The sequence below is a fragment of the Ochlerotatus camptorhynchus genome, unplaced genomic scaffold, assembly GCF_037179485.1.
Source record: "Ochlerotatus camptorhynchus isolate MF236.1 unplaced genomic scaffold, CSIRO-AGI_Acam_v1.1 ptg000062l, whole genome shotgun sequence".
In the NCBI taxonomy this organism is placed as follows: Eukaryota; Metazoa; Arthropoda; class Insecta; order Diptera; family Culicidae; genus Ochlerotatus; species Ochlerotatus camptorhynchus.
Window position 1 is genome coordinate 6,988,924 of NW_027040552.1, and position 25,778 is coordinate 7,014,701.

General features: G+C 40.0%; 1 protein-coding gene across 1 annotated transcript; it reads right to left on the minus strand.

Annotated features, from left to right (window-relative positions):
* Nucleotides 1-4,577: 4,577 nt before the first annotated feature.
* LOC135696843 (CLIP domain-containing serine protease B8) lies at nt 4,578-25,639 on the minus strand. Its single transcript, XM_065216374.1, has 5 exons — nt 25,617-25,639; nt 25,356-25,525; nt 24,821-25,274; nt 24,455-24,750; nt 4,578-4,921 (listed from the first exon to the last, which is right to left on the minus strand). The coding sequence occupies exons 1-5, from the start codon at nt 25,622-25,624 to the stop codon at nt 4,593-4,595; spliced, it is 1,257 nt and encodes a 418-aa protein (XP_065072446.1). The 5' UTR covers nt 25,625-25,639; the 3' UTR covers nt 4,578-4,592.
* Between the last annotated feature and the right edge of the window lie 139 nt (nt 25,640-25,778).

A 25,778-nucleotide genomic window follows, 5' to 3' on the forward strand; every position in this document is an offset into this window, starting at 1 on the left:
TTGTCTTCATATGGCAGTTTTTGGTGCCATGGCCATAGGAGAGACAGTTCATACACTGCGTAACATCACGATGTTTTGGTTTGTAATGCTCCCAACTGATCATGACCTGAAACAGGTCCCGGATTTTGGATCTCAGAGCCGCAAGACTGGTGGATCCCTCGGTGAAGTGCACCAGGAACAACTGATCACGGAAGCTGGTGTTTTGGTTGGGACGCTGGTTCATCTGGTACACGGCCTCAGGTTTGAACCCAAGCCACTCCAGCTCGGACTTCACCGCAGCAGCCTCGAACGACGGCAATCCACGCAAAACCACCTTCAGTGGCTTGCTCGATGGCAGATCATGCGTGAAGAAGTCCACGTTGTTGTCCTTTAGGAAACATACTATTTGATTGTACTCCTCCAAGCTGGAGCACATAATTTTGGTACTGATGCTGCAAAGCTTGAAGCGAGGCAGCAGCTTGTGAATCCGCTCTCGTCTTGCAATGGGAACGGCGTCACCATCGCCATTTTCTTCCGGGAGTACTGCATACTGGTTGGCTTGCAGTACTCCTTTTCCGGCGTCATCCTGCGACGCGCTGGGCTTGATTAGCACCTGCTGATCCCGCTGCTGACTCATTGGCACGTTTACGCACCATTTGTTTCGTGTTTGCAAGTTCAATTAAACTTGCCAGAACGCGAGAAGGTGGCGACACTTCCACGGCGCAACGCGACAGCACAAAACGAAATAAAATCGAATCGAGAACTCGAGTGAAAATACGGACTGAACAGCTCGACAGTCGAGCTAAGAATGATGTGGTGTCTGCGACAGATTGGAAGGCCACATAATATAAGTGTCCATCCAGCTAAAGCTCCTCCCCTTTTTAGTTTTTCTCGTTAAACTCCTTCTCCCAACAAGTTTGAAAATCGTAGCCTTGAGCTGAAAGACGCTTAACACTTTTTTCGGCGAATTTACGATCCTGTTTCACGTCATGGTTCTCCTTTAGGTCTGTTCAGATAAATTAGTACTTTTATTTATTTTTTCTACAGCGCTAAATCAAACGAGTAGAAATAAGAGGGGATGTCGGTTACGCGCTCGAATAATTTAATATTCGATAAATATTTGATTGAATCAAATCTGGACAAATCTTTACGATCAATCGTTAATCAAATAATTGGATTTTTAGGCATTCCTAGAAAATAGTGTAATTTCATGTTTTTTGGTGGTCCTTCGAAAATGTCGAACAGCAGAATTGCAACCAGTAAGTGAAACCCAAGAACCAAAAGCGGTGCGATGCTAGTTTTCATTGCTATGACGACAACTGAATCAAGGGGCTTAGAAGCAGAGGGGTGAAAGTCAATCGTCTTCATCGATTTCTATTTTGATGACCATGGCTTCACTAACCTATTTCGCACTATTTCTGCTATGCTCTTCTATCATTCAGAATAACAAACGTATCAATGAATGTGTTTGCCGTCGAGTTATTAACGAAACAGAAAGTTGATGAAGAGAATCGATCAAAATCACTTGCACTTCTGCTTCCAAGTTTGGTTACAAGATTACAGCTCTGGAGAACCTTTTTGGGAGGTCGTTGGGGGCGTGTAGCTCTGAATATGGCGATGAGTGTGCAATCATCATCGAAGTCGATTGCTGAATTTATGTATGCGCCCAAATTAGGTGCATTAAGGCCGACATAGCATTCATTTCCCCTTATTTAAATGGTGCTTCAACATTGTAAATCCATCCATAAATGGCCAAGTTATTAGCGTTTAAAATTTTACATGTAGTCCTCCCAAGTAGCAATTTAACAGTCTTTTGGCTTTCACTCTGATTTATTGTGGTTTTATAACGGCAATAAACAATCTGTTTAGTTAAACACAGCATTTAAAAGTGCAAAACATTCTTGATTAGTAGTTCTGCTTTATGCTGTTTTAGAAATCTTTTAAAGCCTGAATTTAATGCAGCACTCTATCCCTTTATAAAACTGTTCAGTAAATCTATTGGTATTTGATTTATTGATGTCACGACAAAATACTCCATAAAGGTGTTTTATCATTATAAAAGCAATTATGAAACCGTTCGGTTTCAAACGGGATCAAAAAGCAAATATTGATGCGTTTTGATGTCAATGAAGTGTATCACAAAACTTCCCACTGCTTACAAATGAAAATAAAAAAAATTGATCCGCCTAGAGACAGAGAAAAACAAAATTGAGTGGGGCTATCAAACGCAGTGTCAAAAGGAAATGCCAAAGGATAAATAAGTAAGTAACGAGTAATAACATGAGACAAATTTACTCATCGCTGAGTTCCTGCACTTTTGGCGATTATGAGTGAACTGAACTCAAATTAGGGTCGTTCTCATTCGCCGTGCAGAACTTTCTGGGAGGGCAGCTCCGACAACATCGGTCAACAAGGACAGAGCAGCCAACTGAGAGGAGCGAAGTGAATGCGGTTTACGAAGCACTGGCAGCCGTCAAATTATACATATATATGCATATTGTCAATGACAGCCTTCTCCAGAAATAACCTTGCGATGATGATCCGAATAGCATCAGTACCAAACTGGGACTGCGGAAAACTGCTGACAGGAAACTTCAGAAGCTCCCCGTCAGCAGGAAATTGGCTGCCTTCCGAACCATGACAACGATTTCTTTCGGCGAAAGGGTTCTTCTTCTTCTTCTTCTTCTTCTTCTTCGCATTTGAAGCTTATTGCATATAGCATATTAGCTTATTGCGTGCTAACAACTTAGTGTTCTAGATGCACTTCCACAGTTATCAAATTGAGAGCTTTCGATGCCTGTACCATTTTTGCATTGATATGATTGTGTGGCAAGTCCAATCATACTTCTATGCCCAGGGAAGTCGAGAAATTTCCCAACCCGAAAAATTCCTAGACCGGACCGGGAAATGAACCCAGCCACCTCCAGCATGGTCTTGCTTTGTAGCTGCGCCTTTACCGACTGAGCTAAGGGAGGCCCCCGAAAGGGTGGCTAATTCTGATTGAAAAAAAATCTAAATCCGAAACATTTCCAGAACAACATGTGAAAAGGGCATACAAGCTTTTTGTAAACAAACCTTCTTATGCCCTTTTCTCGCCACCCATATGACACCAACGCAAACCTTTAACATCACCGGGTAGGGGACACTTTCCCCTTCCCGATGATATTGGTGGTTTGCGTGGGCGACCCTCGGTTGGTGAGAAAAGGGCCTACAAAGGTTTGTTTACAAAAAGCTTGTATGCCCTTTTCACATGTTGTTCTGGATTTGAAGGTAAAACATAATGAAGTCTTTCAATTTATGTTTGAGGTTTTAGATTCAGCACATACATATAATTATACGACTAAAGTGATAATTATCATTAATCCAACGAAGGTACGCACTCAATCTTGTTAATAAAATCTCATCTCTGCTATCCAAACTTGAGCAGGATCCACCATGGTTCGTCAAAACTGAACGTACTAAAAAGTGAGCTGGGAAGTGACGGTTAGATGTTGTCCAAATTTTGGTAGTTTTTAAATAGCGTGCATCATTTCTCTACTTATTGTAGCGACTGAAATATGCTTCGCTCCAAAAAGAGATTCCTAACGCAAAACCCCTGAAACGGTTACCACATTATCACTAATCACATGTTTATCCACGAGCTCCTCCCTTTCAGATTTGAAATCGATTCAATCCGGTGTCCCAGTGGACGAAAAATAATCACAAAATTACTGACTTGCTCTTGCATCATCCCATTGGGTTCATTTTTTCGCCACTGGAGCACGTGTCCCGTTGAAAAGTCCATTCAATTAGAGATTCCACTCCGTCCCCCTCTGCATCGAACAGACATTCGAACATAATCATCGCAAAGCAAGAGGGTGGGAACGAGCAGTGGCTCTTTGGTCACCCTTGGTTACCTGACCTGGACATGGTCGGTACGCGTCCATTTCCCACACCCACGGCATGATGGTGTCGTGCGTTACGTTTCTACTCTTCAAACGATACTGTGTGTACGTTGAGAGACTTCTTTTCCAATCAATTTCCCATTTACAACTGGGGAAAGGTCCAAGCAATAAATTGGTCTGCAACAAGGCCTTCGGTGGCCACGTGCTGTTCCCATGGGTGACAACGAACCGTCATGCTGCTCTCTGCTACATAGGTCATACGTGAAATATCCGTACAACGGTCGGTGGTGGTCCTTGACGACAAGGACTGCCGAAGACGAGACCACCAACCAAGATTTAACCTATTTCCGATAAGAGAGAGAGAAGAGACGAAACGCACTTGAATCGAACCGTGCCATGTTCAACCTTGTTATAACAATGGTCATGTGCCTTTCGCTACTGTTTCTTCTTTCAGTTTCTTATTACATACAATAGAGCATTAGGCTCGCTGGTCCCATTATTGTCGGCTGTCTCAGCAGGAACCCCAACAGCACCAGAGTTTGCTTCTTTGATTGACCTTGTTTTCCTATATAGGTACTGCTTTCTATGAGGTCGCAACAGACCTTGACGTGTAAACAGGGGGTAAAATAAAGGATTAATCCCGTCCCGAGAAAAAGGATTAACAACGGAAACGTCTTAATTTAAATCTTTTTTTCTTTTATTGAAAACCCTCTTTCGATTTTCGTTCTCTCAATTGCCAGAAATAGTACTCTTGACCCAGTCGTCGTATTTGAACATGTTCGTGTAGATGCTGGGAACCCCTTCGGTGCCACATTGCGACGGTCCTCGACTGACGATGCCGTAGGCGAACCAGCGTACATACTGGTGGCTGTAGAACATCAACGGAGAACCACTGTCTCCCCGGCAGGTGTCCTGGGCTTTCCGGCCACCGGCGCAGATTTGGCTGTTTGTTATGCGAATCGTGTGCTCGGCGTAGATCGAGCGGCACTGCTCTCGGTCCACATGGGGTAGGCTGACTTTGAGCTTGATCTTGCTCGGCTCACTGATGGCGGTGTTGTCTGCAAGTGAGGAGAAAATTCGATGATTTATCGTAGAATGTAGAACTAATTCGGATAAACATTTTATAGAGCATTGCCACGCCAAATAGCAAATCGGTGGGACATGAACTATGCTAATATGTTGGTTTCTACCTAAGATGTCATTTTCCATTAAAAAATTGTAAATTTTTCCGGACTTATTTTTAATAAGGGTTGTAAGGATGTAAAACATAGGTATCTTACATGGGCACATTTTTTAAGGTATGTAATTAGTAATTTACTATTTTGTAGGAAGATGTCATTCGTGCGCATACCAAAACACGTTTATTTAATGATTGTGAGGACAGCCATTGTTGCATGACGTGCCGTATCACCTTAACACTTTTTTCGGCGAATTTATGATCCTGTTGATCTTCTCTATGCCTGTTCAGAAAAATTAGTACTTTTATTTATTTTCTCTACTGTGCTAAATCAAATGAAGATAAATAAGATGGGATGTCGGTTACACGCTCGAATAATTAATAATTCGATAAACATATAATCGAATAAATGGAAAAATCATTGGGATCAATCGTTAATCGAATAATTGGACTTTGAGGCATCCCTAAAAAATAGTGTAATTTCATATTTTTTGGTGGTCCTTCGAAAATACCTAACAGCAAAATTGCAACCATCAAGTGTACTAGTTTTCATTGCTATGACGACGACTGAATTAAGGGGCTTAGAAGCAGATCGATTTCCTCTTTTGATGACCATGGCTTCACTTACCTATTTCGCACTATTTCTGCTGTACTCTTCTAGCATCCAGAATAACAAACGTATCAATGAATGTGTTTGCCGTCGAGTTATTAACGAAACAGAAAGTCGATGAAGAGAATCGATCAAAGTCACTTGCACCCCTGCTTCCAAATTTGGTTACTAGATTACAACTCTGGAGAGCATTTTGTGTGATCGTTGTGACAACTTTTCGGAAAACCATTTGTGCAGAATTAATCTGCGAGTTGATAAGCTGATCCGACCCATCGTTCAAAATTTCTCACCCTATTATTTTTATTTTTCAGGTGTGTTGTCAAAATCAACAATGTTTTTACACACTGAGCGAAAATTCACAATTTATCGTTACGTTTTAACCCTAAACTATTGAAAAACAGGAGTCCACTTTCTTTAATGAACAGCCCTTACTATGAAGTTTTCTGAATGCAGCAACAACTCGTCAGCAATGCACCGCTTGGACGCCATGTTAGTTTTTGTTTGTGCCATCACCACTCAGAAATTTTCACACTATAAATTCACGTACAATCTAAGTGAAATTATCTTACATGAAATTCATCTAAGTTTCAAAGCGTATTACATTGCTTTTAATACGATTTGTAATAAATTTTATTAACGTCATGTACTTTACAGACAATTTTTAATATCTGAAGGTTACGTGTTTTTTCCAGTGAAATTTATATGACAATTTTTTTTAGTGTGGGCAATAATTAAACGGCATCTTAAGAAAGATAGGAGAGAAGCAAGCTCTGTTGATTGCTACAAGAAAATTTGGTCTGCAGCGCAACGAAAAGTTAAGAAGAAAGTTGTGCAGAATCTAATGGGCGATCTGACAGAGGTCAGATAGCCCACGAACGATCCGCCATTCCTCATCATAACTATCCAGGCGTTCGCGTGTGAAAGGTGTCGAAAAGTTAAAGTGCTTAAAATAGTCAAACAATTAGTAGTGAGTGGTAATATTGAATTCGAGTGTGACGATTTGCTGCACCACAGTTCAATTCAGGTAATTGGTTTACTGACAAACTGTTTTGGCAGACACTGCTATTTTGTCCGTTGACAAGATCAACCGACATACACGTGATCCGGCTTAGCTAGGTCGAAAAGTAAGGGAACTAGCCTTCCTCAAGTCAGACCGAAAACATTCGGATAGAAGGAATTTGTCTCTGGAACCCTCCCTAACCACCAAAGAGACGTTCCCCTCTCGTCACTCTAGTCACTCTGGCCTTGCCTGGGCCGGTAAGCCAATGAGAGAAGACTCAGCCAAGTTTGACCACGATCGCCACACCGAATCTGGCAAAACTCGTAGCGCAGTGAGTCCACCGTACAGCAGCGAGCGTTCGCCCAACGTCGTCGAAGCCGTCCATCTTCAGCATCAGCCATCCGCAGAACCGGTACGTTTTTTTCTAGAATAAACCACCCAATTTACACCCACACCCACAATAGTAGTACACATTTAGCAAAAATCATGTAAATCTGAGAGTGACATACACATTAGTCATAACAAGGCGCGAAATATAGCTCAATCAAACGTATTTGTCGTCGAGCACTGAACTTTTCAGTCTCGGAGCACTTAACACTCCGAATACGGTGGGTAAAAAACGCTACGCCGACTACGAAGCCTCCGAAAAGCGTGTAACGGCAAGCCATTTCTTGATATAACTCGGCATAACTTAAGGTGCCGCCACACGGCGCATGATATTTATGTTATAGTTCTCTATGACATAGCCGATTTAGATTTCTATATCATAGTTCTATGAGATTTGGGAATCCATTATCAAAAACTATGAGCTATAACGTAATAGTACCTATGTAGTAGAAAACTATGAAGTAGTGCTATAAAATAGAATTTTCGAGTGTACACACGATTGAATTTTTGTGTATTTTTGTCCGCTTAATGATCCGGGCGCATCATAAAAAAAAAAAGAATTGCAGAAAGTAAAAATATTTGGGATTAGAGCTAATTGGGGACAAACTCTTATTGTAGGGTAATTTGAAGAGATAACTTCCTGGCAGTGCTGAGATTTGTTATTGTCGTTGACAGACTTTCGTGCGATATTGACAAAATTGATCCTCAATTGATTGATAGACATGATCCTCAAAAACCCCTTCGTCAAAATCTCATTCATTTTTTTGTCAATGACAAAGATTCACCTGGTAACCAATAGTGAGGTGAAGTGACAGTGAAGTGATGGTGAAGTGATAATTTTTACCTCGGATGAGGTGAGTCTCCGTGCAAATCAAATGGAGAGTGACTTCACCCGAGCTGACAATTGTCACCTCACCGGTGAAAGCATGTCAGTCCACCTCACACGCCGTACAGAATAGGCCTACTAGGATCAGTTTCATGAATTGACCACTTTTACGGATGTTCCGGATCTTCCACAGGACCAGTCTTGTGACTTACCAGAAACTGACTCTTCCCAAAAGGTGGTCAACTATCTGCTTAACAATTTCATTAAAGACATCAGAAAGTTATCTCTACAAATTGACGAATTAATTCGAAGTTGTGACCGGAACATAGACCCTGGAGACCACGGAACATCCGTAAAAGTGGTAAATTCATGTACTGATCCTCAACATCCACGGTTTTTTTCGACGCCTCTCATAGAAGTCTTATCATAATGTGGAGTTATGACCGGAATTTGGTCACTGGAAATCACGAGGTGGTCCACTAAAATATCCGAAACATCCGTAAAAGTGGTCAATTTATGAAACTGATCTTAGAGCTCCGCGTTTTTTTCAAAACCACTCATAGACGCCTTATCAGAATTAATTCAAAATTGTGACCAGAATATAGACACTGGTGACCACGGGATGGACCACCGCAAAATTTAGAACATCCGTAAAAGTTGTCAATTCATGAAACTTATCCTAGAATTCTACGTTCGTTTCAAAGCCATTCATTGACATCTTATTAATATGAATTCGGAGTTGTGATCGGAAAATTGACTCTTGGGTTCATGAAATACAAAACCAGTCATTGGCATCTTATCAGAATCAATTTGGAGCTATGACAAGAAATTTTACCCTGGGGACCAATGCACAAAGGTCCCCAAGCCGTATTTAGGAAGACAAAAATATTTGCGCCCAAACCATCACTTTTAGGTTTATGGTGTCTTGTTGAAGATTTATTTGTATTTTTTGTCCAATCTTTTTATGTTACTGAAATTAGGGTGGTCCATAAAATTGGTGAATTGAAAATACAAACTTTTTTAATATTTGAGTTAGACCAATGCAGTGTTTTAAAAAGTTGTAGAACAATCAATTGCTTAAGACATCAAATTTCTATCTCTTATGGTTCATTACTTATGATTAATTTAAGCAAGCAGGTTAGGGTGCCCCTAGAAAATCGGCTTTCTTTAAATATAATTTTAGAGGTTCGTAGAAGCTTTGTTTTAAATATTTTTATGACGCATATTTTTGCTGAAGCAACTTAGTTGACATCTTCTTTATTTGAAAAAGTTATGGCAAGATTTTAGTGAAAATTTTGACTTTTTAAAATTATTCGCTCTCACTGTTTTCTCACCAAATGAATAAAAACACGATCTTTCAAAAGAAATCAAAAGTTTGAAAATCGGTTTGCTCCTTTTAGAGATATTGACAATTAATAAAATAAATCGAAGAATATCTGCATTAACTTTCTAATAAAAAAAAATAGCAACATGGTTGCGTCATCAATATGCGTCATCATAAGTTCTAAATGTGTCCAAAACAACGTTTTTACGAGAAATGAACGTATGAAAAGTTATTCAACTAAATCTGTTTTTTAGAGGACACCCTAACCAGATTGTTAAAAAAATTAACTCATGAACCATAAGAGATATAAATTTGGTGTATTTAACAAAAATCCTTTGAATTGATTGTTCTACAACTTTTTAGAACATTTCATTGGTCTATCTCAAATAATAACAAAAGTTTGTGTATCCAATTCACCAAGATCCACAAGATCGACGGAAAACCAATCAAGAAAAAAAAACTCCGTATTATTCGAAAACCCTTATAATTATGAATTCGGAGTTATTATCGGAAAATAAACCCTGGAGACTATGAATGTTTCTCATGCACATCATAGACGCTCCTCTGAAAGATAATAGACGTGTCTTCAGAATAAACTCGGAGTTGTGACTGGAAAATGGACCCCAGGGTCCATTGGATGGTCTTCCAGAATATACGGGACATCCGTTAAAGTGGATCGTTCAAGAAAACTGATCTCACCACTCTATGGCTTTTTAGAACTGCTCATAGACATTATTTTACAATTTATTATCATGGATGATTTCTAGGTGGTATTAAAGTGTTTAATAACTTCTAGGTTCTATTTAAAAAAATTAAGGAATTCTTTTATTTCTTTCTCTTAACTTCTTTGGAGTTACAAGTTAACGTTTAAATTGAACCAATAAGCCATTTAAAAATACAGTCTTATTGAGTTATTATTCATATTAATTTATGAGTGGTTTAAAAAAACACGGAGCTCCAGGATCATTTTCATGGATTGACCACTTTTACAGATGTTCCAGATCTTTTAGTGGACCATCCCGTTGTTCCCATTATAAATTTTCTGGTCAAAATTCCGATTTGATTGTGATAACACAGACAAACAGACGTAACTCTTCATTGTGTATCTTCGTTCACGCATTTAATGGTTGATTTGAATATTATCAGTTCCGCGAACTACACACCGCAGAGCGCTGGCATCGGATCATTTTTACGTTTCTATATATTCCATAGAAGTTTTATGCAATATTCTTTACGAGTTTGCGAGCAAGCTTGTTTTCCGCGAGAAGCCCGACCCAAGCAACAAATCTAGAACTGCTTGGCTATATTCAAAATTTATAAAGGTTTTATTGCAGCTGCAACCATTACCTACTGCTTTATGACGGTCATATACAATGCAAGTCATGAAACATTCTTATAGCTATCTACACAACCCCTATAAAGCTAATGAAAAAACCAACTGATGCCTATGCTATTTTCACCTATGAAAGGTTTTATGATTGCTTTGAAGTATAAAAAAAAGCAATGTGAATTACCCTTATAAAACCCAAAAATAAATCCTTTTATTGCTTTATAAGTAAGCGCAATAAAACTAGTTGGCCATGAAACAATTATTTAAAAAAAATTAAAAATCAAAAAAAAAAACAAATAAAATCTAGCATTGGTATGAATTTATGTATTGAGATCTATTTTCTGTAAAATTAAGGTGATTCCATCAAGTTCATTTGATTTCTGAAACAATCTTTTTTGTTAACTTGAATTATTTTGGAGGCGCATTTATTTAACGCTCATATTATCCCAATATACACGATAACATTTCAAGCGCATATGTTTTGGAACTTCTAAAAAGACATTTATTTTCTTTAAGATTTTCACTTATGCCGCCATGAGACAAAATTGATTGCATGGTGATCTTGACACCAACACTCAAACCTATTTTTACCGCTAAAGATTTCCATTTGGAAAAAAAAAAGTTTCAGGAGAACAGAACAACTACAAGCTTATTTATGGCGGTTGCTTTGATGCAATAAAAATTAAATTGGATTTATAACTGATTTCCACCAAAGCGTAATAAAGCTGCTTGGATACAATATTGCTCTTAAAGAGGCTATGAGAACCTTTTGTAGAGTATGAGGCTTTATGACAAAAGGTTTTAAGACAACTTTATTATGATTCTCAAACATGCTTTATAAACCTTATCAAGAGCGGTCCACTAAGCTGTAAGACGATCTTATAGCGGTTATCAAAAGGTTGTGCTGGAGCTATTAATTTTATTGACGGTTTTATAAAATTGATCTCAATAACCACTAATAGAGTGCAATAAAACAAGAAATGCTACGTGGGGAGAGACGCGTTACTGAGGTCCAATGTTTTGAGATACTATGTTTTCAAGAAAAACTTTTTCAAGGAGTTACGTCTGTTTGTCTGTGGTGATAAAACGTTTATGGGTGATTTCTAAAAATCCGTAGAGCTCTACGATCAGTTTCATGAATTGTCCACTTTTACGAATGTTCCGGATCTATAAGTGGACCATCCCGTGGTCCCCAGTATAAATTTTCTGGTCACAACTCCGAATTTATTGTGATAATACGTCTATGAGTGGTTTCTAAAAAAAACCGTGGAGCTCTACGATCAGTTTCATGAATTTAGCACTTTTCCGGATGTTCGGGATCTTCCGGTGGACCATCCCCTAGTCTCCAGAATCCATATTCCGAACACAATTCCGAATTCATTATTTAAGATAAGGATAAGATGTCTATGAGTGGTTTCATAAACAAAAACAAAAACACCGCGCACAGACTGCTGTCAAAAAACTATGACCAATATACTATGAACTATTCCGGCTTGATGGAATAGTTTATAGCTTGCAACTATGATATAGAAACTATCGCTAGAGTGTACACACGACAATGAATCTGGCTCTATGTCATAGCTCTAAACTATAACTTGCAAGTCATAACTATGAGCTATCACGTCATAGTTTAGGTGTTCCTATGGGCTATAATATAGTTTTCTATTACATAGCTCGCTATATACTAGAAATAGCCTCCGTGTGGCGGCACCTTTAGCCATTTCTTGATGAATTTAAAAATGTGTGGTAGGTACCTCTAGAATTCCTAGAGGCTGTAGATATTTTTGATCATAACAAGCAGGCATGGAAAATCATTTGCATTCATTTCGTGCATTCATGCTGTTGATGAAAAAAGTTAGAGGCAAATGAATGTAAATGAATGCATGAAATGAATGTAAATGATTTTCCATGCCTGGTAACAAGATTGAAATAGGGTTGCCTACTTTTTTTAAAGTGAAAAGAGTCGTTACACGTGTTAATGGGTTTTGCAATTGGCTTAAGATCTATAATTTAGATTATTGGACACAAATGTTCATAATTAGCCAGAATACAGTCTTGGTTCCTACATATGGATCCAGGAGACAACGGAACGGTCCTCGAAAGATCCGTAATATCCGTAAAAGTTGTCAATCCACGAAGCTGATCCTAGAGCTCCGCGTTTTTTTTTTTCGAAAACATTAGAAACTGTGATATAAGAAAGAATTTGAGTCGTGGCATAAACATGGTTCTGGGTTTTTTTTTTTTTTTTCCTTTGGTTTGTTTTTTCCGTCGATCTTGTTTTCCGTGCTGAGCACCAATGCTACCGACGTGCCAGGAAGGCAGCTCCCACACCTGGACCCTACCTATCGACCCATCAACTCATGAACCGGGGACCAACGGCTTTACTTCCCATCCGAAGGAAGGCGTGATCAATGGTTCTGGGTGGCCATGGGACCATCAACCGGAAGATCCGGAATATTCGTAAAAGTGGTCAATTCATGGAACTGATCATAGAGCTCTGTGGTTTTTCGAAAATACTTGACACTGTTATATATAAATTAATTGGGAGTTGTAACATAAACATGTACCTAGAAGGCCATCGGACCTCCGGAAGATCTGGAAAATCTTTAAAAATGGTCAATCCACACAAGTGGTCCTAGAGCTCCACGGTTTTTTCGGAAGAATTTGGAACTGTGATATAAGAAAGAATTTTAGGTCATGACATAATCATGAACCTGGATGGCCATGGGAGCGTCGTCTGGAAGAACATCCGTGAAATGGTCAATCCATAAAACTGATCCGAGAGTTCCACGGTTTTTTTTTTCAAAAACACGTGGGACTGTGTTATAAAAAATAATTTGGGGTCGTAACATAAGCATGGACTCGACTACCATGCGACCGTTCTCCCGAAGATCAGTAAAAGTGGTCCATCCATGATACTGATTCTACAGCTCCACGGTTTTTTTTTTCGAAAACATGAATGAATTTGGGGTCGTGACGTAAACATGGACCATGGCCATGGATGGCCATTGGACGGAAGATCTGGAAGATTCGTAGAAGTAGTTCATCCATGAAACTGTGAAAAAAACCCGTTTTTTTTAGAAAACTCTTGGAACTGTGATAAAAGATAGAATTTAGGGTCTTGTCATAAACATGAACCCGGATGGCCATGGGACGGTCCTCCAAAAGATCCGGAACAACAATGAATTGGTAAATCTGTGAAACTGATCCTAGAGCTCTGCAGTTCATTTTTAAATACTTTGAACTGCGATTTAAGAAAGAATTTTGCGTCATGACTTAAAAATGGATCCAGATGGGACCGTCCTCTGAAAGATCGTCAACATCCGTGAAATGGTCAATCCATAAAACTGATCCGAGAGCTTCACAGTTTTTTTTTTATTTCAAAAATATTAGGAACTGTGATACAAGAATGTGCTCATAATATTGCAGTACTTCTCCGTCAAACAACACCATGATGACGTCATGCTCGTTTGGCTTCACTAACTGACAGTTCGTTTGGCTACATTATACTTTGCCTCCGCTTATCTATGGAATCTATAGTATCTATAAACACGATGATGTAAATAGTTCTATCGAACGTCATTTGGTGACCTAAGTTGACAAACGAGGTGAAACCATAGCCATCGCTATCAGAGATACCTACTACGAACATTGGTAAAGCGGAGAAACCGAAAATTGTCTATTTCGGGGTGGAGGAAGTTTCCTCTACCAACAAACGATTTTTGTATCCATGATGGAATGGCTGTTCATGGCTATTCAATATGGAAATGTAAACAATCTAATTTTAAACATTTGCAAGTCATGCTATTCTTAAATTGTTGTCCTCTGAGCGCTGTTTGTTTTACAGCCAATTTTAAAATAAATATCATTCTTTATTTGATCAGTTGATGACGAATTGAACCATAAGGCAATGTTAAAGGGCTCGGATGCTTGGCGCGGAATGACCCATGCATAGTTGTTCCACAGTGAATAAGGATTTCATAGAACATGGGACATTTATGCGTTTAACGGCAGTTAAGGAATCGGTGACCTAGAACACTCATCCCTCCTCATCTAGTTACCATTTACTCCGCAACATATTTCATAAAGCTGCCCTATATTAATACCATGCATTATGCCTCACTCTAACCCAAGCGGTGACAGGCCTAGGCTCATCGATAGATCTGGCTTAGATGAGCAGATTTTGGAAAATCAACTCGATAGCAGGTGAGCCCCATCTCGTGATGCACTTGAAAACGTCATTGCCACTACAGTGATAGTGTAAACCCGAGCAAAGTACAGCATCAAAATGACAGCAAATTGAAATCAAGTTTTGATATCAACATCAAACTGAAATCATAATTTGATTTCAGTTTAGGCAATTGACAAATTTAATACCTAATTTTGTTTTCATTTTGCTGTCCATTTGCTCTCCAGAAATATGTTGTTGCGGGTTTGTTTTCATTGCCTTAGCATAACATCAAATTGAATACTTGTTTTGCTATCAACAGGAAAAATGGATATCAAATTTGGTTTTCAGTTTGCTCTCACTGATAGCAGAAATAGTTTTCAATGTGATGTCACAAGAAGATTTTTTTGCTCTCAATTTTGATATTTTAACCGTTAAAACGACCAAAACGACAGCAACCTGAGTAATCATTATCAGCGAAATCACAACATCAAATTTAGATTTCAGTTTGATCTCAGACTTTGCTCGAGAAGTTATGCAAAGCCATTCTTGAACAGTGTGTGATTAAATCGACAGCTTCATTGACGTCAATTTGGAGGAAATTATCGCAGGTGTTTGGCACATGAGCATTTATTTTATGTAACAGCATTCCTGCAAGTTTAAATAGAGTTAAACGTTACTAAATTTCCTGACATTGCTTTCATGTCATTGGCCACATCTTACTGGACCTTATTAATGAATCATTGCTAATTCCTTGTTCAGACTACTGAGTTATTTATAACCTGGGTCTGGCAAAGACGTAATAATTTTCGAACCAATTTGAACTGTCAAAATCAAACCAGTTTTTACTATTATTTTAAAAAGCAAACAGATAAGAGGTATTGAAATCTGAGTGAAATGTCAACCATAATGTTTTTCGGAATAGCTTCATGATTATGAGACAAATACGTATTGCCTGGTTTTTTCTTTCCTATTTTGTTCTTATCAACTATCCAATCAAAACAAACAAACTTATCAACTGGTAAAATCCTATATCATCATAGCTTTGCTATTGAATCTTCAATTCTCAATTTTGAACTACTGCATGTTTTTCAAATGATACAAATGAATGAATTGAACAGCTTAGACTGAATATCATGACATTTAGGCAAATCGATTAGAACTTCCGGTGTACACAATTTTGATTTACTTCCATATAAACCGATTGAAAATGTGCACAACACAGTCTGGAACGGGAATTTAAGTTTCGGAGTCCATATAGGTAACTCTAAGACCAGAAGGTCCCGAAGAAACGTGCTCAACTTTTTGGCTCAGCTCTGGTACTCTCTTCGGTCCCAAGTAAATCGATGCACCTCTCGAAACATAGGAAAATCCACGAACCCCTCATGTTATCTGTCAAATTTTCATAGCGAATCAAACCAAACATAGTGTAGTACTCGAATTTCGACTAGAATGGGGTTTGTTAATTCCCAGCTGAGGTCGGTGGGATTTTTCTGAGGCATAAAAATCTCTGGTCACGTCTTCCTTCGGAAGGGAAGTAAAACCGCTGGTCCCGGCGCATGTGTTTTTGAATGGGTGCGATATCCTACGCAGGTGTGGAAGCTGCCTTCCTGCACATTCGATTGCCGTCAATGGATGGCAATCGATGTCCGTCGGTAATTGGCATTAGATTGCAGAACAGAGACCGACGTTAAATAAAGGAAAGAATAAGAAGAAGAAGAAGAAGAAGGGGTTCGTTAATCGATTTGCTTGGGACCAATAGGCTAGTCAAGTAGTGAGCCAACTTAAAATCGATAGTTTCCACCGGTTGGCCAGCCCTGGCTCCAGGACTCCGATGTAATTTTGGATAGCCAGGTTTTCAGATCCGGGTCTGGAACTTCTCTCGTCAAATTTGCTCATTTGCCGTCCTGCTAGGTGGTCAGCTTCGACGTTGCCCTGGATCCCGCAGTGATCTGGTACCCAGGCAACGGTGATGTTGGATGGATTGTCGGACCGGATGATGGCTTGGATCCACGGGTATGTAGGGTGCTCGACGTCAAGGGCGGCTACCACACTGGTGAAAACCGTGAACAGAACGATAGGTTTGCTAGACGGTGGGGTGATGGTGACGTAGGCAGCTCTGCCTTGTGCAATCGAGCCGACGGAATAACGGATCGTATGGTTGTTGAAGTGACGGTATATTAGGTCCCTGTGTACTTGGGTAAAGGCGAGAGGGTTAGAGCCTGTCTTAAAGGTATGTTTAATTGTTTGGTCTATGGAAATTTTGGGCAGGTTCCAATCCAGTGAACCGTGGAGCTGATTTGTCTCCTCTAGAAGGATCACTCCGTCGCTCGATTCAGTAGATTTTTCCAGGATGCTGACAGCTCGGCGGCAGATGGTGAGTGCGATGAGACGATCGAAGGGAAGGACTCCTCCCTCGAAGCATGTTGTCAAACCCAGAGTTGACGAGAGTATACCGGAGGTAGTTCGGATGGCTGTTATTTTCTCGACGACTGCTGTTCTGGTAATGCAGGTTAACTCGATCCCGTGGGTGAGCCGCGTGTCGATGATCGCTTTGGCGATTCGGGTCCGGAGGTGCCGATTGCTATATGGTGTAACCTGCGTGTTACAATTTGTCCAATTTTGTACAGTTTTATCGCCAAGTGTAATATTGCCGTGTTTCTCACGAGCGTGTGCCATGTTTGTTATGCTTTGTTTTTGTTGTCATTGCACAGCTGGTGACATACTCACCACTATGCCTTCGTGAATAATTTTAATTTGTAAATTTTGCATGTCATTTTATTTAGATTTTTATATTGTTAGTTTAGTTAGCTAAGGATACAATTATCGTTTCATGTTGTCTCACGTATTCAATAAAGTTAGGTCCTGTTTCTACTCCCGCTGCAAAATATGGCGAAAGCATAAATCAGCATAACAGTCGAGCGCGGTTGCAGGAGAACGATGGCGGTTTTTGTTATTGTCCGAGAATGGCAGAGTGGAAAGAAGAAGTATCCGAGCCACAGTGGAGTGAACGCGTGTTTTGGATTCGGAGACAAATTACCCCGTTTCAGGCTGAAATCGTTCTACTCTAGCTGGGAAATCGACTGTGTCGCGAGCGCCAGCGACAACTTTTGTGTACCGCGAGTGACAGCCGGCCCCGTGGCTGCGGAAAATAAAACACTGTTCTAGTAGTGCAGTGAAAAGGGTGTCGGATCGCCATTGTGGGAAGCCGAGCTATTCGTTTCCTGGCTAATCGTTAAGGATCTATCTGACACCTGCCGTCCTGACTGGCGAGACTGGTTCTATTGGCGGAGCCACCGCAGTTAATCGTCAAGCAGGACGCAGCAGGCGATACCAGAGGTGAGTTCGCCTGGGAACAAACACTACGGTGTCTGCCGGGGTTCCCACGGTGAGTAGGCAATCCGGTGATTCGTCACCAAGGTCGCCGGGTGGGGGGGGGGAGGGGGTTTCCAACAGACGAGTCCAGCTCATCCCCCCGCTAAGTGTTAAGGACAGCTGCTAAGCAGCCAAAGAAGCAAACCGCTCAGCACAGTCCGTGCTTTGTAGCAGCAGAACCGTCGCCAGACTGTCATTGAAGGACCCCACCGAACATCAGCATTAACAGTGAGGAGGAGGACACAGATAATACATAATAGACGTCTAAAATTGCATTTTATTTTTGTTGTTTTGTTTCACCCAAATTCGAACGTCTTTGGAGGAAGTACCCTTGCTCGAGGCCGCCCCGCCGGGGTAAATCTTGCCAGCTATAGGCTGGCAGGTAAGCCGCAACTTGCAATGGGTGTCGTCTGGTGATCAATCTTGACCGGCAGTTATATTTTACTTCATCGAAGTGGGGGTACGAACGTAAGGCCGCGGTCAATTCGAACTCCCATAATCTTAACGGTTTTATACTGCGGGATGATCTGAGACCCGATGGTGATCGGTGACGTTAGGGATGAGTGGCTGTGGGCACACATGTTCGCGAAAGCACACATGTTCGCGAATGTAGTTGATGGCTGGGGACAGTTTAATGCGGAGGATTTTAATTGTATTTTTAACGACCATAAGCACTATGTCGTCGGCGTACACGAAGATTAGGATCCCCGCTGGTAGGTTGCTGAAGACTCCGTACATTCTGACCAGGAACAGGGTGACCGCAAGGATGGACCTCTGGGGTACACCCGTCTCCTCGTGGAACGTACTCGAACGGTAGTTGTCGATGATGATTTTTTTTGGAGAATTGGAAGATGTAACCTTTTAGCCCCCAGTTGGCTAATTGTTGAATGACCTTCGGCATCTAGGCCCAGTTATACGTCTTTGAAATGACCAACATTTCCAACACATACTAGTTCCCTAGTAGCACACTTGTCACAAATCGGTTTTGGCAACTTATATAAAACTTATATCAGTCATAAACAAGCTACTGCAACTTATTGTGATGGAAATGTGCTACTCGGGTTATCTTTCATTGCGTCGTGGAGGGCCTGACCCAAGCAACACGGCTTGTCATAAAGAAGTTGAAAATACTTTGTAATGACTAACGCAAAGAATCACTAATACTTTAAAATACATCATTTAATACATTTATATAACCTAAAAAGCGCAAGACGCGGAGCTTATACAACTAAATACTGGTCTTATAACATGTTTTGAAAACATCATAAAAACCAGCGACAAAAAAAAAACAATAAAAAAAAACTTGAGCATGGGATGCGATCACTGGTCTTTGGCGGGGTAGACTTGTTACTACCTAACTAGACCAACACCGCTTGATGAAAGGTTTGTTATAAGTATCTATCATGTTCTTGCCAATGGCATGAAAATTGTTTTCTCGTTCAACACGCCTTCGATCCATCATGAAGACGTTTTGTTAATAGCAAAGCGTACATCTAATTGCCAGAATGTTATTTAAACGTATTTTCAACTCCTTATAAGACAACCTGCACATTTTCAGTTGTATTAATTTATGAGATGTCATAAAAAAGTATTTTCAACTTTCTTTATAACAAACTTCCGAATACCTCATAAGAAACTGTCAATCAATGCATGTGCATGACAGTCCGGTTCAATGGCACCGTCAATGTTTACGTCAATCTGGATTGATTTTGCATACGACAAGTTTTATAGTGGTATTAAAACTGTAAGATGCACGTTCAAATAACATTTAAAGATAAAAGCAAAAGAAAACTATTTTGGAAAATGTTGAATCAAAGAAGTATGAAGAAAACATTTTTAAACCTCATATATAACGTGGGATGTTTTCTGCATCTCTTATAATACATTTATACAACAAGCCGTTCTAATTCTTTTTCAAAAAGATGTTTTATGTGTTACTTGGGGACCGAGCCACCCAAAGTACATATTAGTACTGTGCCCTAGACGGAACGCGTGTTGACGGCCGTCGAGAAGATTGCGATCGTTCAGAGAGCTCATGAGTCGACGGTTAATCATGCACTCCATGATTTTGGAGCTGCAGCAAGTGAGCAAGATTGGGTGGAAATCCCCCAGCAATCTGCTGGATTTGCCGATCTTCTTGATGAAAACAACCAGGCTGTGGCTCCACTGTCCCGGAAGGAAGTTACTAAGCCACTCCTTGTTGAGGAGTTCCAACAGTTTGATCCATAGGCAAGCTCTCTGAGATCGAAGCGTTGATAAATGGCGGAATCCGTGTAATCGTCGGGAATGGTGATGTTAGAGATGGAGTCACTGGTCACGTTGTGTTTACGGCGAAATTCCGCATAATAGTCGTCTATCGCTGACAGTGAGTGGATGTACGTGTCAAGCTGGTCGACGCTGGCGGCGCACGCTGGGGCAGATCAGTGATTTTCTCGGAAAAAATTAATAACTTTTGAACAAAGCATCCAATCAGAATACTGTCTTCGGTACAGTTGTTTGTTTTAGTTAAGCGCTTCTTCTGAATAAATTAATTCGTTAGCGCTTCTTCTGAAGTTAATTAATTAATCCTAGACGTATGGTGTTTTCAACAAAGTTTTTTATCTATTAAAATAAAGGAAAGTTGCAGAAGACATAAAACTTCCATAACCTTTAGTTTCGGAGATATAGGAGATATAATGTTTTCCATTTTGTGAAACAGTTCATTTCAATGTAAAGGATGTTTTTATCGGTATATATAAAGTGAAATTTAAAAAAATCATCGAATATCATGTCTTCAGTTTTCTGGTATATGTTAGACAATGACATGAGCTAGCAAAAGAGACAAAGTCCAGCTGCCCTTAGCTGCCCCTACGAGAATCCCACCCACCTAAATGACAAGCAAAATATCATGTTTTTCGAGAATATTTCACTAAAACCACTATAAATTCCACAAATAGTGCAATGAAAATTTGCACCTAGTTTGTTTTCGTTGGAATAAATGCAGAAACCAGAGCAAACATATGAAAATATACAAAACGTTAACAAATAAGAATTTTGGCATCATATTTTTCAATATACCCTATATCTCCGAAACTAAAGGCTATGGAAGTTTTATGTCTTCTGCAACTTTTCTTATAATAGATAAAAAACTTTGTTGAAAACACCATACGTCTAGGATGCTTAATTCAAAAGTTAGATTCGCGCGCCATCTCTACGACCAAGTTGCGAACTAATTAATATATTCAAAAGAAGCGCTAAATTAATACAAACAACTTTACCGAAGACAATATTCTGATTGGATGCTTTGTTCAAAAGTTAATATTTTTTTCCGAGAAAATCACTGATCTGCCCCAGTGTGCGGGGTTGGAGCTGGTCTTGGGAATCGATGTCGTGGCTGCTCTAGCGATAGCTGCCATGAGCTTGTCGATAGATGATGGAGCTGTATTTTCACACAATGTTTCGATTGCGGCTTGGAAAGCCGTCCAGTCAGCCTGTTTGTAGAGCCATCGTCCAAGTAACCAAAAGTTCCGCATTCAACGATAAAACTCACTTCCAAGTTCCATAAAGATCGAATAAAGTTTCGACAGAACTTTCAAGTTCCATAAAGTTCAAATAAAGTTCCGACAGTACTTTCAAGTTCCATAAAGTTCAAATAAAGTTCCGACAGTACTTTCTTCCCTAGCAACCAAAAGTTCCGCTTTCAACGATAAAACCCACTTTCAAGTTCCAACACACTCTCTGGCTACTGTGGAAGCTATAGAAAGCACACGAGGAACTTCAGGCTCTCGAAGTTCAAAAAAAGTTCAAAAAAGCATGCCTAACCACTTCTTAGGAACTTCAGGCAAAGCTGAAAACATGGCCACAACAAAGTTCCCAACAAGTTCCTAGCGGAACTTATTACTAACTTTAACGTATCTTAAAAGTTCCCTGCGGAATTTCTTAGCAACTTGAAAATTTCTTAAAATCTCCGTCATAGCCCACATTAAGCAATCCGCACAAGTATTTTTTAGGAACAAAAATTAATGTACGTAAATATGAAATGATCAGTGGCTCAGATAAATCATAATTCTTTTATTTATGCAGTGCATCGAGATTCCATCCAAACATAAAATATAAAGAACAATTTCCTGGATTGCGCCCGTGTGTTTGGCATGCGATTTACGAACGCTAACCACTGCGCTACAAGTGTGTTGTAATACCCTGCGGGCAAACACCAATTTCAAATTTATCAAGGTGTTGTGTTTCGTATTCAAGTCAGTCAGCTGGCACTGAAAACTCCAACAAGGCGGGACAAAAACTCACTTTAATATATCTCAGATGATGTAGCGGTTCGTGCTGGGGCTCTCACGCAGAGGGACTGGTTTTAATTCTTCAAACAGAAGAATTCTACTACTAATGCTGATAATCAATACACTACATACCTGCCTTTAGAAATAACATTCATAAAGACTTGACTTTAGAATTAACAGAAGCTGCTTAGAATGCTCTTCAATTATAGTACCGGAACCTTCAAGTTCTTATAACGAGTTAAAAATGAGGCTGATTAGAATTATATAGACCACCCTAAACCAAGCTGCTTAAGCCACAAAAAGTCCTTTATCAGAACTTTTGGTTACTTGGGCGTGGTCTGCGGGTTCTTGCAGGCACCTGGTCGTTAGGCCAGATGGTGTTGGGATGGTAATCACTGCTCATTATTTAAAAAAAAAAATGCGATTTGCGATGTTTAAGATAATAGTTAATTTTAATTTTGTTAACCAAAATGCACAATTATTTTTTCAGTGAATATTTTTTTCTAGAAAGGCACAATACTTCTACATAACTTTTTCGAAGACATCATCTCTATAAAACTAATCGGTATGGAGATATACGTGTCATTTTTATATAAGCCCTTTGATCGCGCACGGATAGGACCCAATTTGTACGTTGTGTGATAGATGAAAATAATGATTTACGATCGATTTACTGACCGTCCTGCCATGGCGGAGGTAAACGTACTACAGACGTTTATTTACTGTAACATAACAAGAACAGTACATACTAAGCTATAACAATGATACGGGGACAAGTGGTGACATCTATGGGTAGGCACAGTACCTATTTTATGTTAAGGATAGAGGCAGTAGTAGTCGCCTGCACGAACACCCTTTTCTGAAATTGGTCGCAGTGCAAAACTAAGAAAACACATGTGTAAAATGGCTTATTGTACATTATCAAACAACTCTGGAAAATTACAAGTAATTCTAAAAACATCGATCCGCAACGATTTGCGAGTCGCGTGGAACAGCTCAGCTGCCTTTAAATAGTAGTAAATTTTCTGGCTGACTGTCGGGGGCTCGTGAGCATTCCTGACATTGCTGAAAATTATGAAAGCATCAGGTTTCGGGGTTTCTAATAAGGCGTAAATGGATGCTGTGTTGATTATTCATGAACTCTTGATCGCAAAAATGACTTGTGAATATAGGAGGTGGCCAAAGGAGTGAGCAAAGAGGTGGACGCATTTGTTTTTTTTTTTTCACATGCATTATACATGTGAAAAAACAAATGCGTTATTTTGATATAGTATCACTGTGATTTGATAATCGCGGTGAAGTAACTTTTTTGATATAATATCGCTGTGAAGTAACTAAAAAATTGCTAAGAGAATTCATATCTGCAACTGTAACCAGCTCGTTTTTGTTTGCTAATCTGGTCATCATCATCATCATCGTCATCACTAGTAGTAATTTTAAATAGATGAATAATGCTTTCGTTGTAGCGGCGCCGGTGGTATAGTGGTAAGCGTGATTACCTCTAATCCCAGCAGGCCTGAGGCATAACATCTTTGATCACGCCTTGCTTCGGAAGGGAAGTAAAACCCTTGGTCCCCGGTTCATGAGTTGCTGGGTCAATAGGTAGGATCCAGGTGTGGGAGTTGCCTCTCTGGCGTCGGTAGCATTGGTGCTCAGCAAGGAAAACAAGATCGACGAAAAACAAATCAAGGAAAAAAAATGCTTTCGTTGTTTGTGTGTTTGTAACGGCGCATCAACTTCAGTCTTATCATATTGGTTAGTGTTGAATGTATATTGAAGCATTACTCATTAGTGACATAACCGGCAGATAATTTACAAAATAAACTATGAAATGCTAATGAACATTCAAAATGCTTGTCAATTTCTTATCAAACTAATCACGTCTCAGTTCAAGGATTAGGCTATCTGCACGAACTGAACGTTTGTAATTACATTAGGTCTACTACTGAGATTCTAATCGCAACGATGGAAATTGTTTCAGCAACAAAGTCAAACAGCGATAACTTTGCCGCATCGAGAACCATTATTTGTTTGATTTTTTTTAAAGGGTTATTAGAATTAGCATGAATTAGCATAACCAGAACTGATATTGTTTACCAAAATTCAAAATGAATATTTATACTCACAAAAATCGGTTCGTCCCCAGCCGGCAGCCACGAACTTCATATCGGCATCACTATGCGGTTCCGTCAAATTGTAGTAGCTCGGCAAACAGATGTGCCGAATGAAATCCGTGTACGGTGCTTCTTTCACCAGCTTCACCAGCGCCAAATCGTTGTACTTATCCCAACTGCTACTCACATAGTCCGGATGGGCAATCGTTTTCTCCACATTCAAATCGATTGGCTTTTCACTGCAGTCACCATAGGCATCGCAGTCTTCGTCCGTTTCCAGATTATATTCCCCAAGGCGGACAAATTTTCTAAAAGCACAAATGAATGAAATCAATCTGTGCGATGTGCGATGGGCGAGATTGATCGAATGCAACTCACAGTGGTCCCAAGTTCAGATAGTTCTTCCCCGTCACACAATGGGCTGCCGTCAATATCCATCGCTTCGTGAGGAGCACGCCTCCACAGGACGGATGCATCTGTCCAGTTAGTTTCGATTCGTAGAACAACAGAGCCATCCAGGGAAACTCGTCAATCCTGCTGACTTGTCCACCGAAAATCCGATCTCCAGATGCATCGACTCCGCAGCTTTCGATTAAATCGCGCTCGTGTTTTGGTGCCTCAAGCACACGGGGATTTTTATACGTTGTGGCCGTCAGAGGACAACAAACCCCAGTATTGGAACAATTTAAATGGTTGATGAAGGTCTGTTGTTCATTATCCAGGGAATTGCTAGCGACCAGTTTTTGATAGGCCTGGCAACCCTCCTGTGGAATACAGTAGCCAGTGGCTTCTTCATTCGGTATCTCGCATGGCAGCAGAGTGAAGGCCGTTGCTGAAACGATCCATTCGATGAGACTTGGGTATTTCCTGAATGGATGGAAATTATCAACAAAAGCAAAACTCGGAAACTTACCAATGGCCAGCACAAAAAGAAGAAACGCAAAAGACTTCGCCGAAAACATGTTAGCGAGGATAGGTTCCGTTGGCAACTGACAGCAGCTCGCGTGAAATGGGAGCCTAAAGTTTTCGGTGCTTTGGCGAAACCAAACGTTTATCTCTGAGAGAGGTTGATGACGACATAAACTGGAATTGCCGGGAGAGGTGGGTTTTTTGTTGTTGCATGAAAATACACAGCTGATCATGGTTTGTTTTGATAATCTGGTTGCTCTCTTACCTGCGCATGGCTTAATGATTTTTATGTGAGTCAAAACAAAAGCGTGATAATGCGCTTTGAGATGATTTTGTCATTCGTTGGATCATGTATTCGTGTTTATTAAGAGCAACCGTACCAGTCGTTGCCTTTTGTGGCCTATTTTACTTACGCACAGCGTTTCAA